Consider the following 15,130-nt stretch of genomic DNA (forward strand, 5'->3'; position numbering starts at 1 on the left):
AAGTATCCTGTTGAACTCCGGTTGAAGCAGTGGCGTTAATATCGTGGGGCAACAGAGAAGTAGCTCGATAACACCCTTCAGCGTTTAAGAAGACTTTTCTTGTCCTTTGTAAGTTCCAGTCAGATCTTACATAAACAAGAAAACAACACAAATCAATCTTTGGCCCTTGCACGGTGGCTGAATGGAGACTTGTTGGTCAGATGTTGTTCAGTTTCTTCCTCTGGGATTAATGAAGTCTGATATACAAGCATGTGAGAGGGGAGCACGGCAGGGTTGCAGCTGTGTAACATCTCAGACCAATCTGAGCTACTGACAAGTGCTTAGATCCAAAAATACTACCCTGGTTCATGACCAGGCCCAAGAGGTTCATCACAATACAGGCTCACTCTCTCAAAGATCCTGCAGGGCTACACTAACATACAGTGAACGTTTTTCATAACAGTTATTCAGCATTTCTAAATTGAGACTTACTTCTTATAACTCATAGGTCAACGTGGTTTGGCAGTTATAAAAAAAAAAGAAAGAAAAACAACCAGGATAATCTTCACATTTTTATTTTCAGACAATAGCCTGTGTTGACACAGACTACTTTTAAAGCTTGTCAAAATATACAAGAGTAAATCTCAAAGTATTGAGAATAATCCATAAGCTGTGAAGAGCTCATCAGATGAAAAACAAGAGAAACCAAAGTAACAATATAAAAAGGGAGGGGTAAGAGTTTTTACAAAGATTACAGCAGATAAAATACATATATCTAGAACATCCAGTACTAGATAATATAGTTACAGACAATGTAGATATTATCTAAGTGCATTAGTGGACTTGACATGAATCTGTAATTCACCATAGAAGTATTAATACTATTAAAGTTAGATTTAGTTGGTTTTGCATGTTCTGCTACAAGTCACCAATTTTACATTACTGTCAGCCATTCTGAAAAGCACAATAGATATTTTTTTTTTTTTTTTTAATAGATGTTTCTTTGTCACCAGGTTCAATAAATGCCACAAGGGCAAAACAAATTTACTTACTGATATTGTTTTCGTGCTTCCCTAAAAACTGCAACACTGAACTGTGCCATTATTGAGGCTGCTGTGTGTTAAGCAGCCATTTTCAGAAAGTTTCATCCTGCTCCTGTTCAAACTACAACATGTTTCAGAAAATGGGCAGCAGTAATGTAAAATAAGTGGGCTGAAATATGTAAAACCACAGGTAAAGTCTAACTCTTTTGGAATCCAGGTCAGTGTCTTCTGTGTGTGTTTGTGTTTGTGTTTGTGTTTGTGGGTGGGGGTGGGAGTGGGAGTGTGGGGTGTGAGGGGAGTGGGGGCTGGGGGGGTGGAGGGGCGTAGGTACCAGGATGTACTGTGTGATGCTTGAAAGACTTAAATGATCACACAGACTGACAGATGTTTTTACTGCTTTCTCGAGTTTGATCCTTCGGTTATACGTTTATCTTCAGCCTTGCTCTTTTGTCGGTCTCTGTGAAAAACACAAAACAAAGACAGAAACGATCACTTGATCATCTCATATCACACTGTATGTGCCCGGCCATCTGCGCCCTCCCCTTGTTTGTCATTGGATCCTGATCTGCAGATTCTGGCCTGTCGTCAGCACTACACGTGGTCTGAGTACTGACCTGGTGGCCGGCTCAGGACCGCAGAGGGCTGCGTGGTGAACAGGACAGGGTCGAGGTTCCTTCAGGTGAGACATGGGGCCGGACGGCTGAAATTTAGACACCTCTTGCTGCCACTCATCGTCAAAAGACTTCGCTTCACCTGAGGATGAAGGATTATGGTCATGTTAGGTGGGCTGACGGCCTAGAAAGACTTGGACTGTGGCACCTAAAGCGGGATTATATTGTGTTCAACTGGTTGGTCTGCGTAACAAGTCCAAGCAACTCGTCAAACTATGGCCACACAATATCCCAGTATGTACTGTTTTTCTATCATTGTAATGGGTGTATTGGTAATAAAAATGATCTCTGAAAAAGCTCACACATGTAGTTACATAGTGCAACAAATTTGGCTGGACCCTTTACACTTATGGACCTGCAATGCGTAGCAACTCAATGACTGACTATCATGAAACAGAAAGCTTGAACATACGTTCATCCATATTTTGAAAGTCCTGGGTGAACTCCTTCTCCCCCGTTTTCTTGTTGAACTTCTTCTCCATAACGTGTCCCCGGTCCTGGATGTGGTGACCGATCGTCATCTTCTTCAGACCACTCTCAGAGTCGTCAACTGCTTGCCGGGTCTCCATGATCTGGAAAACAAACAAACAAACAAACAACAAAAAAAACCGATCAAACCTATCAGACACATACGGCCCATGGGGGGAAAAAAAAGCATTGCTTCTAATGAACATGTTTATATAAGGATTTATTGTTGCCAATATTATATTGTTTCTCTACGCTGTTCTTTTCTCTCTCTGCTCTCCTCTCATGCTAACCGGTCGAGGCATATGGTCGCCGACCTCTGGGTCTGGTTCTGTCTGTTCTGGTTCCTGTTGGAAGTGAAGCTTTTCCTCCTTAATGCCAAGAAATTGTTGGGTGTCTCTCTCTAATAGGAGCTTGACCTTCACTGTGTGAAGTGTCCTGAGATTACTTATGTTGTGATTAAGAGCTGTATAAATAAAATTTAATTTAATTGAGTTGAACCTAAGAGTGCTCATTCCAGGGCTCCTACGGGACCTATCGTAATGGAGACACATTTACTTTTCAGATCTCGCAACACTAAACTGTGTTTGATTGTGCTCTGATTCAACATGGTAATACATCCACTTACACCTCCAGGGGCACGACGGGTCGATGAGGTCGCCTGGTAGACCTTGGGAGGCTCATTTCCAACTTTTGAATATGTCATTACTGATGAGGAGCTGAATGAGTGTCTGTCTGAGTCTGTGGATACGTTCTCCTGATAACACACACACACACACGCACGCAAAAAACAACAACAACACAGTGTTAAGCATTTTGTATTCTGAGCAAACCGCCAAGTGAGAGAACAGAAAATCAGCACTTGAGTACACTCACATAGTTTCCGGTCATGTCCTCCATCCCGTTTCTCATGTTGGCCATCATGTTGTCGAACATACCAAAAGGATTCGTCATGATGTCCTGCGCAAACACAAAAGGAAAATATCAGTGAAAGCCCAAAGAGCTGAACGGCTGGGCTCGTATGCCACCTGGTCAGCAGGCATTATCAGCTCATGACCAGCTCCATCATGTGTACAAACACACATGCACAAAGTACCGTGTGCTAAATGCGTCTTACATGTGTGCCGTCTGGGACATTGTAACTAGGACATTCACATTTTCTCACTTCACCATATGTTACCCAGTGACATTCACAACAAAGCTACAAAGCAAGTGTAGCGTAGGATTCATGCCTTTAGTTAATGTTTTTTAATTTTTTTTATTGCAGAGGGATTTCAAAGGTGGTCAACTTGCTCTCATCCTGTGCTGCTTTTATCAAAATGTGACCGTGTATCTGCTGAAGGTCATGTTTTTTAGATCAATAAAACAAAACAAATATATATATAAATGAGGTATAGCAATGGTGTCCATCTGTGTCTCTGTGATGGGTGTGTGTGTGTGTGTGTAGTTTTTTAATGGAGTGTAAAGACAGGCCCTGCCTTCAGGTAGGTGTGAGCTGAAATCAAAACACAATATATCCGAAATTCTGAAAAATACTTTGTTAAACAGAAGTCATTTCTTATTATAGGCTGATTGATTACTACTGTACACCGGCTATTGTTTGCTTCAACTGGATCCCTTATTGTTGCCTCCGCTGACTTAAAAATACTGCATTGTCAAAAACACCTGCTTTACATAAAGAGTTGACTTCGTGTTGGATGCTGTGTTTGGGTGTTCTCTTTTCTAAATGACTGACTACATAATCAATCCATTTTTTTTTTTTTTAGCAAGTAGAAAGAACTTCACTTTCCTCATCCTTTATCTTGGTGGCACACAAACTGTTAGATGATTTGAAGATTGCAGCTTAGCATTCGTTGTTATAATTTGATGGTTAAGCCTGACTGTAACTCAGATTCTTGGCAACATGATGATGAGAAATAACATATCGTCGTGGAGTGGCGTGACGGGGAAAACTTGCAGTGAGTACGGGGGACACACTGTGACAGTTTCAGGTCAATAAGTAGTGGACAGAATCAGTGACAGATTTGGAGCATGCTCTTGGCCACTTTGGGTCAAGGGGAAAGTGTAAGTGAACAGCAGAGGACTCCACTGACCGTGCCGAAGGGCAGCAAGGACCGACTCATATCCTGAGGAGATTCAAACAACATCAGTATTAACAACATAGCATTTGGTACTGCATCTTGAATATTTGTATGTTACGTACACACACATTTTAATGCTTTATTTGAGTCCACTCATTATATTAACAATGTCTCTACTAATTTACATGCTGGAGGGCTTAAATATTCTTCGATACTCAAGGGTAGAGAAAACACCACCTGTGTCACACAACCAGACCAGCTGTTACAGCTCAGGTCGAACAAAATGTAAACCACTGTTAGTGTGTGTGCACGCCAAGTATCGGTATCACTCATCTACATTCAGTCGCAGCTCACTGATATTTATACACACACAAATCATGTGGACTTTTTTTTTTGCATGTTTGTTGAAGTTGTTGCCAGTAAGCTGTTAGGTTGTCTTACATTGGTAACTAAGCCCTTGACACAGCCACACACAGCTCTGCACCTGGCCTTCAGCGCAGCCGTTCAAGGCCATGAACCATCTGGAAGTGCAAGGAGTGAGGAGCCAGTGAGGAGGGAGCAGCCCTCAGCCAGACTCTGTGTTCCCTGGGCCAAGACCACAGGTGTTTGTGACCTTGTGGCCCTGGATAAGCATCTCAACGGCCATCACTATGTGAGCCAGCGCATTTCCCTGCGTGAGCCAGCGCATTTATCTGGGGGTGTGATGTGCAGGGGTATTGTGCGTAATCAGTTGGGTGTTGAATGACTTGTGTTCCAAGTGTAATTGGGTCGCATTGCCAGAGATCAGAGTGGGTTTAACACTGAAAACTGAGCTTCATTCTAGGAAGGCTACAGTGGTCAGGGTGGACCAGTCAGGACGGGGATCTAACAGGGGTCGGAGAGTCCAAGGCTGCTCTCTCAGCTCTTTTCAAAGGTCAAGCTGATGTAAAACGCTCCTGACCCGTATCTATGAAGCCTCACAGCCAATTTTATCCCACAGTGGCATCTATGAACTAATAAATGCCAGTTACATATCTGCCTGCATTATATTTAGACTAGGGTTGAGCAGAGGAGAGATTGAGGGCACAAACTAAGGAACGTACACCCAGAGGTCTACACATTACACATTATTTTAGACTGTCTGGACGAGAGCAGATTGACTTTCTATTTTCTGTCTCTCTCAAACTGATACTGAATCTGTCATTGTGCCCTCTGAGGCAGGCTGCTCCTGCTCCTGCGGGAGCTACAAGTTACATCAAAGAGCACATGTGCTGTTGATATAATTCATACTTACACAGCAACGAGAAGAAACGGTGCATCGCCAGGAAGTTACAGGGCTTTAGAGAGACCGCAGAGATAGTAAGGAGGCACTGAATCTGATAACGGTGACTATGATGTTTTTAAAACTACTTAATTTATGTTTGCAGTGTGCCAGAGCACAAGGAAAACTGACATAAAGGGAATAGAAATACACCAAAGGCGATATTTGCTCTACCTATGCGAGTCACCACCTTAAAAGCACCACAGAACCACAGAATGAAAGAGTGCCCACGTAACTAAGAGAGATGCTTGACTGTCATTCAACAGTGCTTTTGCAAACAAGTGCCCAGATGAATGATTGCTTTGAAAGGAGATATGAACCTGGTAGTGGATATTGGCAAGAGACAGAGAAATGCGGGTGCTCATATCAACCTTGGACGGTAAGACGGGGCTTATTTCCCCGCTGGGAATCTAATGCTTAGTAAGCTAATACAAGAAGTACAAGCTTCCAGCATTATTTGGCCAAAGTGTGTATGCATTTCTGCGTGTGCGTGCATGCCAGTGCATCTATGCCATTTTGTAAGATGTGACTGAGCGTCACTGTGCCTGCGACCGTGTTTTAATGCTGTATGCGTGTGTTTTTGTGCGTGTTTTTGTGTGCACATTTGTGCGCGTGATATTGGAGAAGAGTTTGAGAGAGAGCTGTCTGTCATCTAGCAGCCACTGCACCGGTCTTGCCAAGGCACGTTCTGCGAAACAGATGGACGAAAAGAGCAACAATGAGACAACAGAGCGTCCGTGACATCTGAACAGACGTGCCTTCACGGAGCCAACGACCGCTTTAGCTTTTTGACCACTGCTGGGCAGCACTTCTCCTCATCCTCAGATACATTAGTGTGTGAGATTAGGGAACAGAGCTTCGTGGAACCCTAATTCAGATTCGACTCCATGTATCTTACATACGAGACAGATTCTGTTTATTGGTCGTGGCTGTGAACGGAGCAATAAGGGTCTGGAGGCTTTACTGTAGAAATCATTTCTCTCTCAAACTGCAAAGATCTAATGTCTTTGTCCGTGTCTGAATCAAGAAAAACAATTATGGGTCCTTTCACAAGGCCTTTCTCCATTTCACAGAGAGACCTCATGAATTGATATTCTTCTATTGCTGCAATATGTAACCCATCAGAACTGTACTGTGCTGCAAGAGCTACACCTGACCCACTCTCTCGTAAACCCCTCATAACATCATGTTGTACCTCAAAAGATTCTGCCAGTGGACTGACACATTGTATATTCACATACAGGTAAACAATATCTTGTCAACAAGAGATGGACAAGTCAAACAAAGTTTGAAAAATCTGCTCATACAGAAATATCCTCCTAATATTAGAACAAATAATTTGCTTGGATGGACATTTTGCAGTGTAGTTCCATTTCACCCACTGTCACTGAGGTCATTAGTCAAGTACTCAGAGGCCCGCCTCAGCTGGCACTAGCTAGTTAATGGCATGACGCTAATAAAGAGAAAGCAGGCTGCTGACGATTGAGGATCGGCTTCTAATGAAAGTCATTATCAAGGATAAATATACAGGCTCTCATGAGGTAGCGGGATTAAAGCAGGTGACAGGGACTAAATTTGACTTAGCAGGGATAACCAGGCAGTGGAGGGGGAGATTTGGGAAAGGTTAACGGGTGCAGTGTAGCAGGTCAATACTACACACACACACACACACACACACACACACACACACACACACACACCCATCTTTTGTTGAATTTCAGGGGAAATTATGATATCCGTCTTGGTCACTTTTGTTTTTGGTATTTACAAATTAGAAATTTTGTCAGGAAGCCTATGCCTCACCTCGCTACAATGCTCAAAGAACACACCTATCTATGACCTTATGACTAGAGTCCCTACCTCCAATCATTTAATCTCACAGTGTGTTGATCTGGTTTCTGTAGCAGCCCCCACTGTTCTCATTAAAGAGGGATGGTTTTAGGAGGCTGGTGAGGAGCTTTCAGATGAGTTATGACCGAAAGGTTTTGGTGGGATCAAAGCATGCTCCGTCAGTGCTGGACTTCATCTTATTGAGTTTAAAGTCATTCAGCTCCACTTTTCCAAGACCAAACTGAACAGAATATTTTCAAACTCTGCTACCTGTGATAAGTGTGAGTCAAGTGACGGGACTTTAAGTCATCTTTTCAGCGCAAGAATTTCTGGGATGACATTATTCATTTATATTTCCGACATTTCAGTCATCTTATGGACAGACATGATTATGTGTATTTTCTTTGGAAGCTGGCAGTTTGTAATGTTTTGTTCTGTTCGGTTACATTTAGCCGTTTCTGTTGTATTAAAAAGGATTTTTTTTATTTTTACCAATTGCCATCAAAATGTTCCAGAGCAACCAACTGGTCCGGTACACCTTGACCACCTATTGCAAGGCCACAGCTTTAGTCTTAGCCCGAAATTAAAATATATTTGAAGACTAATTATATAAAGTTAACACCACAACTAGGCCAATTAGAATAATATCAAAATAAACTCAGATATATTAAAACCTTTAGAAGACCTGTGAGAACACAATTCTCGCGGGTCTTATTGCTGTGAACGTTCAAGAAGTGTGTGCGTGTATTTTCAAGAAAGTAGTGTGTTAGTGGAACAATGCACTATAAATAGGGCTCGTCGGGGCCAGATATAACCGTCCAGAGAGGCCAAAGGGGTTGCCCTACCACAAAACCAGACACTCACATGACCCCATACCTCAGTGAGTGGCACTCCAGTTATGCTGCCGGTGGCCAGCTCCCACTACACTTTAGTAAACTTCGCACCTCCTCCAAACACTAATCTGATTATAAGACCACAAGAGGGGCAAAAACAAACTGTATGAGTGAAGAAGGGGCTTCATCCTTTGTCCCTCACTGACCCAAAGGACAGCCTGGTGTCTGTGCACACGTATAGACACCATAATGCCCAGAGGAGAGCTCCGTCGCCTGCTCGCTGAGTTCACAAGTGGACAAACCTCACAAAAGAGTAAAAGGGGTGCCTTTCAAATTGCATGTCCTCACCCTGTGTTCGTTTCTCAGAGCGCGGGATGAACCTGGCTGTTCCACCGTGTCATGATCACGGTTTCTCCCATCCATTATACTTGGCATTACGGGCCCGCCGAATGGCTCAGAGAGGCTACGCATCATGTGGCGCATATGCTCCCTATGAGCACGAAATGGATCCCTGTGGGAGAGGAAGAAGTGAAGACAAAGTGAGTCTCAGCATTCACATTCTGCATGATGAAGATGACGACTGCAAACCCATGACAAAACTGCTTTTGTAGGTGTTTTTCTGGGCACTATATTTGAGAATTAATGATTTCTATCTCAGCTTGAAGCTAATTAAAGATTTTTTTTTTTTCTTCCCCTGAACACAACACACTGAAATAAGAAGCACCCCTAAAATAATTTCAGCCACCCTTAGTGACTGTTGCACAGTTAGTGTAGAGTTATTTAAAATTGACCAATAATAATTCCTTTCTCTGAGTTGTACTGGAAGTTCTTTTTTTTTTTTTTTTTTTTAATTTCCTTCCTAAAATGGTACAAACCTGGAGCTAAAGAACTTTAAGTGGGACTGACGCATCATAACGCTCTACTTGATGAAGTAAACTTTTATTTAACTTTGAAACTTACTTATAAAATGCAGCAAAAAAAAACAGCATCTGTCTTTACAGCAGCTGTTGCTAGGTAACAGTTTAATGTGATTCTACAGATGGAGTGGAAACATTTTAAAAAAATAATAATAATAACTTTGTTGTTGTGATATCAACACAAATCCAATTTCCCCATCTCAGGAAAACAAACCAAACATTTTCAACATGTTGGGCTCAACCTTACATTTCTATTGACAAATTAAATGATATGCAACCCTGTCACTCAACTGCTCTCAATAGGCTTGTGGCCTAAAATCTGCTGGAGGGGGGGGGAAGCAGGAGGTGCATGAGAATTTTGAAAAAATACATTTCTTCTGTAGGTTGCAGTGAAAAGAGACGAAATAATATTTTAATATTTCTAACGATCATTTTAGTAAAAGGTTGCATCATTAAGGTTCACAACGGCAGGTAACAGCTGAAAGTTGTGCGAAAATAGAAACATGGAAGAAGAGGACCCTCACATTTATCCTGCCCATGCTGCAAAAAGCTTACAATAATTGTATTTAAAAAAAAAAAAAAAAAAAAAAAAAAAAAAATAAAAATACACGGTGCAGTTTAAAAGTGTTGTAGCTACTGTGCTCAGTGCACAGTGGCGGTATTATGAAAACAGTGAACATGCTGTACATCTGGCCTTGGAAGTTGTTTTATTATAATAACTAATGTGCAACCAATCTAACTAACCGAACAGTTAAATAAATTAGGCCAATTCTTTCAAAAAAAAAATTTTTAAAAAGAAGAAGAAATAGTTCAAAGTGAAACAAAATCTGTCATCATATGCAGCAACTGAATTTTTTTTAATTTAACAGTAGCCTTGCAAGATTGGCATATATCAATAACTTCAGGTATATTTAGGAGTTTTTGTTTTGTTCACGAAGTCTATCTCGACCGGAATATACCACTTCCTTGCTTTTCCTTGTTTTGTTTTTTTTTAAGTTTAGATAATTGTTGCATTATAAAAAAAAAAAACACTATCCGCCGAAATGCAAGTCAAAACTTCGTGACTTCAGACAGTCGTAGTACATTTAACAGAACTGCTACTCACGAGAACAGCGGATCGTCATCACACTCCATCAGACTGCTGTTGAACATTTCCACGAATTTGTTTTTTTTAAACTGCCAACAAAAAGCAATCTTAAAAGTTGTTTTTTTTTTTTTTTTATGGAAGAAATAATCCGTGGACGCCGCGAGAGTCTCCGGGTGCTCCGCTCAGGCTCGACGGCGTTACTATGGAGGAGGAGAGGATGGGATTCGGAACCGAGGTCGCTCTGACGCCGGCCACGTGCCGCGAATCCGGCCTGCGGATTGGCCGGTTATTCGGAGCTTTGAACGGCCTCCGTCCGCGGGCTGTGTGTTGTGGGTGGCTGCTATGGCAACGCCACTCTTAGAAAGTTCTTGTAAAACTTCCCAGTTTTCTTATCGAGCTCGCGCGTGTCGCCACTAAATTTGCTGCGGGCTTTGTCCGAGGTATCCGCTGCGTGTTACACCTCCCTGCAGCTGGTTCTGCACTTCTAAACCGGCACCAGTGTCGATGACTGGGCAGGAAGAAATTACAAGGAGGAAACTCTCTGGGATTAAGTTACTGGACCGTTTGGTTTCCTGAAGCGGTTCCTGCTTTGGTAATTGTACGGCAGTCCCACGGATGTCTCTCGCTCCATACAAGCACTCAAGCCGAGCTCAAACGCGTGCGTTTAACTCAAGTGAATCACTCCTACGTTCTTATTTATCATTTCATTACATCACAGACTATTTGGAGAGTACAGCACCATGTCCCAGCCTCAGTATAGATTTACCATCTGGCAGCTCCACAAATAGGCCTAAGTGTGGACGCTACACTTACTTGAATCCAATCTCTGCTCAAACGGGGATACAACGGATAAAACAAACATAAAATCACTGAGTAATATATATATATATATATATATTTAAGAGGAGAGCAAAGTTCAAGGCAGGAGAGAGTTAATCTACTTCATTCTTCTGTCAGTCGCAGATGCCGAGGCTTTCTCCCATCTCTTTGGCCAGCAGTATAAAAGGTACTGCTGCTGTCCTGCCGTATAAACGCAACAAGTGTCACATGTTTGTGTTGAAAAGAGAAATGCTGTTTCTTTTAAGTTCAGGGCCCACTGACAGGTTGAGCACTATAATTCACCTGTAATAGCAGGAAGACAGTTCTCACTCCAAAAAAAATAATAAAAAAATCCCAAGTATCTTTATTTACTGACTTGATTACAAGTGACAACATGTATTAAATGCTACATCTCCATGGCAACAGACCACCTGATCTGACTGTAGGATTTCCCTTCATTATGAACAAAAGAACACAAAAAAGGAACAGCAGAATGTTAAATCATTGTTTTAATAAAAAATAATTAGTACATTAAGATCAAAAACTGCTCTCACAAGTCAACGAGGGGTGGGAGGAATTTAGTAGAAGGGTAAATAAGAAACATTGTGGTGTCCTAAAACAAGACAGGCATCGAGACATGATAAAAGCAAACTTGAGTGAGGGAATGAGGTGTAGACGTGGACCGAAACGCTTCTTCTGAAGTTCTTCAGGTCACAGGACTTCCCATCAGCCTCTCCTGTCGCAGCGAGAGCAGCCGGTTTAACCACAGCTCCTCGGCCTTCTCCTTGTCCATGAACAACTGCAGCACAGCGTAGAGACGAGATGTTGGTGAGCAGAAGACACAGAACAGGACAGAAACCACAGGACTGAGTAGACGTGCATATTAGATGTGCTGTACATTAAAATGGAAGCAGTGTCACTTTACAGCAGACTGAGACCGATCGTTACAATATAAATACTATGAGGATGTCAAAACACTGCACGTGGGCTATTTGGAGAAGCTATTTGGACTTTCGTAAGTTTGTGACGTCACAAACTCACACCCATGTCATGTGTTGGCTCTCGGACAAAACCTTTTACTTAGGAGACAACCTGAAAAGCTGTGATTGGCTTGGCCGTATGTCGCTCAGGAAACAGCCAGTTCTTGATGGAGCTACAGACAGAAACTTAAAGAGCAAAGATGTAAAACCATACCGAGACGGTTTTTGAAACCCCAAAAATATCTTCCTGTGGACATCAAGACTGCAAATAAAACACCAGAAAAGTGTCAAATGTGGGACTTTTAAAAGATCTGAAAACAGTGAAAAATGGCCCGAACAAATGTCTTGATTATTTTATTTAGTTCGACATCAGTCCTACGAATCCCTAAATATAGTTGCCGCTAACGTATGGAAAAACGGCAATCCATCAAATATCTAAACATTTACCATTGAATTTTTACATCTTTGCAGGATCAAACGAGTTGGAAGTCACTTCTTCACATGTTTGTGACTTTGTCTTTGAAGCCCTTCGAAAGCAAACGTGTCACACAATCTACCTGTCTAAACAAGGGTACGCATAGACATGTAATTACAATATACACAGAATACACACAAGCTTAGACCTGGGACTCATTTGTTATAGGTGTGCATAATAAAACTAGAGACTTGACCAACACCGGTGGAAATTTGTGGGCCAACCTCAACACATTTTTTACTTTAAAAGCTGCGGAAATAAATGAGCTACGTTTCCTTGAAAGCCGATAAGCAAAGCACAAAGTTGTTAGTACTGCTCAAATGACAAGCGTGTGATCTCCGTGCAGCTCCAAATGCACATGAGAAAAACCTCTTTTTAAACAAATAACTAGTCCCGTGGGCGTGCTGATAGAAAAGCCCGACACATGCGAGTTGAATGCAACGCAGTTCATCACCAGCAGTAACGATATTGGTTGTAAGAGGGCTATAAAACTGCTGCTGCAAGTGTCTGATGAATGAATGCATCTGTTTATTAGGAAGTAACATAATGAGTATGAGACCAAGCCAGGGCGCGGAAGCAGGGGAGAATTGGAAGATTATTTCTATATCCACTGCGTTTGTGAGAGGGTGAGAGATAAGGGTGACATGCTGGCTATGTGTACATACTGTATATGTGATGATATGTGTCTATTATTATGCAGATTGTGGAGCAACCCCGGGCGCGTCAATCCTTCATTTCTAACCGAACGCTGCTTACAGCTGCACCGCATGTTATCTGTGTGTTAGATTCAACACCAGTGAGTTCTTGTCTGTCGGCCCTGCGCTGGTGTCATGGTGCTAATGAGGCTGTGTGTGTGGGATGACAGTATCTGAGCCGGGCTAATGGGACTCATCTGTTCTAATTGGAAGCGGAGCTGGAGCTGGAGCTGGGGCCGGGGCCCGCCTGGGGCATATTGCTACCATACATCAGCCTGTCTGAGGGTGTGTGTGTGTGTGTGTGTGTGTGTGTGTGTGTGTGTGTGTGTCGGTGCATTGAGCTGGGGGGCGTTGTGTGTGTGTGCGTGTGTATGTGAAAGGGTTATCTGCATACGTCAGGGCATAACTTCGTTTCCCCAGTGGAGATAGATGACTGGGAAGCCCCAGGGAGCGTTATTGGAGTTTAAAGTTTTCCTTCTCGTTTTTCATGATTGGTCGGCAGTCAGAGGCGGAGGTGATGTTTGGAGGCTATAAACTGCTCCGCCGCAGTGTCCTATGTGATATGATGCACGGTGTTAGAATATGCAAGAGTGGTGTAAATAGTGGTGGTGTCAGGAGCAGCAGTTGCATTTTTTTTTTTTTTTTTTTTTAAAGAAAAACTTCACAAAGTTTTTGTCCATCAATCAATAAACTCGAGTTTTCTCATAAAAATAAGAAAACCACAAGAAGCACGATCAATTCAGCGATGCCTGAGGGTTATAATTTGGTCATTGGCTCAGAAGAGCGTGTTGAAAAGTCTGTGTTTTAGAGCCGCAGTACAGATTGGGGTGATATTCAAGAAAACAGAAAATAAAGTGAGAGGATTTGCCCGGTGGGAACTTACACTGGGATGAGCCAGCGTGTCGGTGTCATTGTAGATTATGGAAATGGGAAGAGAGATGTCCGGAGAACATACCCTCTCTGACTCCAGCTTCACCTCAGCCGGCTCAGTCTGTATTCACGGAAATACACAAAACATACAAAACTGTGTCACATTCAAATTGAAATGAGAAGATACCAAAACAGAAACGGAAACATGATTAAATATAACACCTATATCAAGCGTATATGGATATTAAATGCATCAGTATTAACCTAAAACGTATTTTAGAGCATCTGGTGTTAAATTATTACAGAAATTATATGTGAACACAAATATTTTTGTTCCCCATTTTCATGCTGCATAATAACTCACTTACTCACGATCTTGAGTGTGCTGCGGATGTACACAACTGTCCCTCAATGCAAAAGTAAATGGAGGAACCATTTATGGCTGCAAAATGTTCTAATAAGTTGCAAAAAGCTCCTGAAACATTTATTAATGTCAGCATGAATTTTTTTTTTTCATTTTCTGTACCATAATTGCAACCACAAAAAAAAAAAAATAAAGATTTAGAGAGGACTATGTTGCAGGCAGTGGGAAATCATGTTGTCTGGAATTGGGACAGAAAAACGATTGTGGAATGCAATATGACATTTGTCCAGCAGAGGGCAGAGAAAGACTGGCCTACACAGGGCACTGATAAGCATCAGCTTGTATCCTGAATGATGCCGAACAATCACTTGATTCATCCATCTGTGTATGTAATGAGACAGTGAGAGGTATATAAATATATATATGTATTAATAAATATATATTTCCCCTGATGTCAGCCACCTTATATGATATGTGAGGGAGTCTCATTGTTCAAAAGAAACAACCGCAGAGTGAGAGGACTGGCTTCAAATAAACTAGAACACAACTAAGCGTATGTGTATTTTTTTTTTTTTTTTTTTACTGAAGCTAAAAGTTGTAAATATGAAAATATTCACACCGCTTTGTGTCAGGGTAGCTTTGTGGGTTGAACAGCAACATTTTGCACGTTTTGTTACAGTTAGAGCCAAAGGATTTGTTTTAAAAGACTTAAAAAAAGACC

At 41.9% G+C, this 15,130-nt stretch overlaps 2 protein-coding genes across 4 annotated transcripts in view; both read right to left on the bottom strand.

The window, feature by feature from the left end:
* Positions 1 to 538: 538 nt before the first annotated feature.
* On the bottom strand, positions 539 to 10,956 carry mlf1 (myeloid leukemia factor 1). 3 transcript variants are annotated; one of them, XM_069148094.1, is made up of 8 exons: positions 10,225 to 10,888; positions 8,551 to 8,713; positions 4,252 to 4,284; positions 3,035 to 3,118; positions 2,787 to 2,915; positions 2,106 to 2,265; positions 1,637 to 1,775; positions 539 to 1,479 (listed from the first exon to the last, which is right to left on the bottom strand). In XM_069148094.1, exons 1-8 carry the CDS (start codon positions 10,269 to 10,271, stop codon positions 1,413 to 1,415), a joined length of 822 nt encoding a protein of 273 aa, XP_069004195.1. In that variant the 5' UTR covers positions 10,272 to 10,888; the 3' UTR covers positions 539 to 1,412. The 3 variants fall into 3 exon arrangements, with proteins under 3 accessions (XP_069004195.1, XP_069004197.1, XP_069004196.1); XM_069148096.1 differs by lacking the exon at positions 2,787 to 2,915 and having other exon boundaries at positions 10,225 to 10,956; XM_069148095.1 differs by lacking the exon at positions 4,252 to 4,284 and having other exon boundaries at positions 10,225 to 10,893.
* A 560-nt stretch (positions 10,957 to 11,516) lies between these two features.
* Positions 11,517 to 15,130, bottom strand: part of rsrc1 (arginine/serine-rich coiled-coil 1) — a 116,504-nt gene continuing 112,890 nt past the window's right edge. Inside the window, exons 9-10 of the mRNA XM_069148093.1 lie at positions 14,059 to 14,166; positions 11,517 to 11,824 (exon numbers count right to left, since the gene is read on the bottom strand). Of these exons, the coding sequence (XP_069004194.1) occupies positions 11,732 to 11,824; positions 14,059 to 14,166 (201 nt within the window). The 3' untranslated portion in view covers positions 11,517 to 11,731. The remainder of the gene's footprint in view (positions 11,825 to 14,058; positions 14,167 to 15,130) is intronic.

The sequence above is a fragment of the Embiotoca jacksoni genome, unplaced genomic scaffold (assembly GCF_022577435.1).
Source record: "Embiotoca jacksoni isolate LCO1_2020_lvr unplaced genomic scaffold, fEmbJac1.0.p SCAF_14, whole genome shotgun sequence".
NCBI lineage: Eukaryota > Metazoa > Chordata > Actinopteri > Embiotocidae > Embiotoca > Embiotoca jacksoni.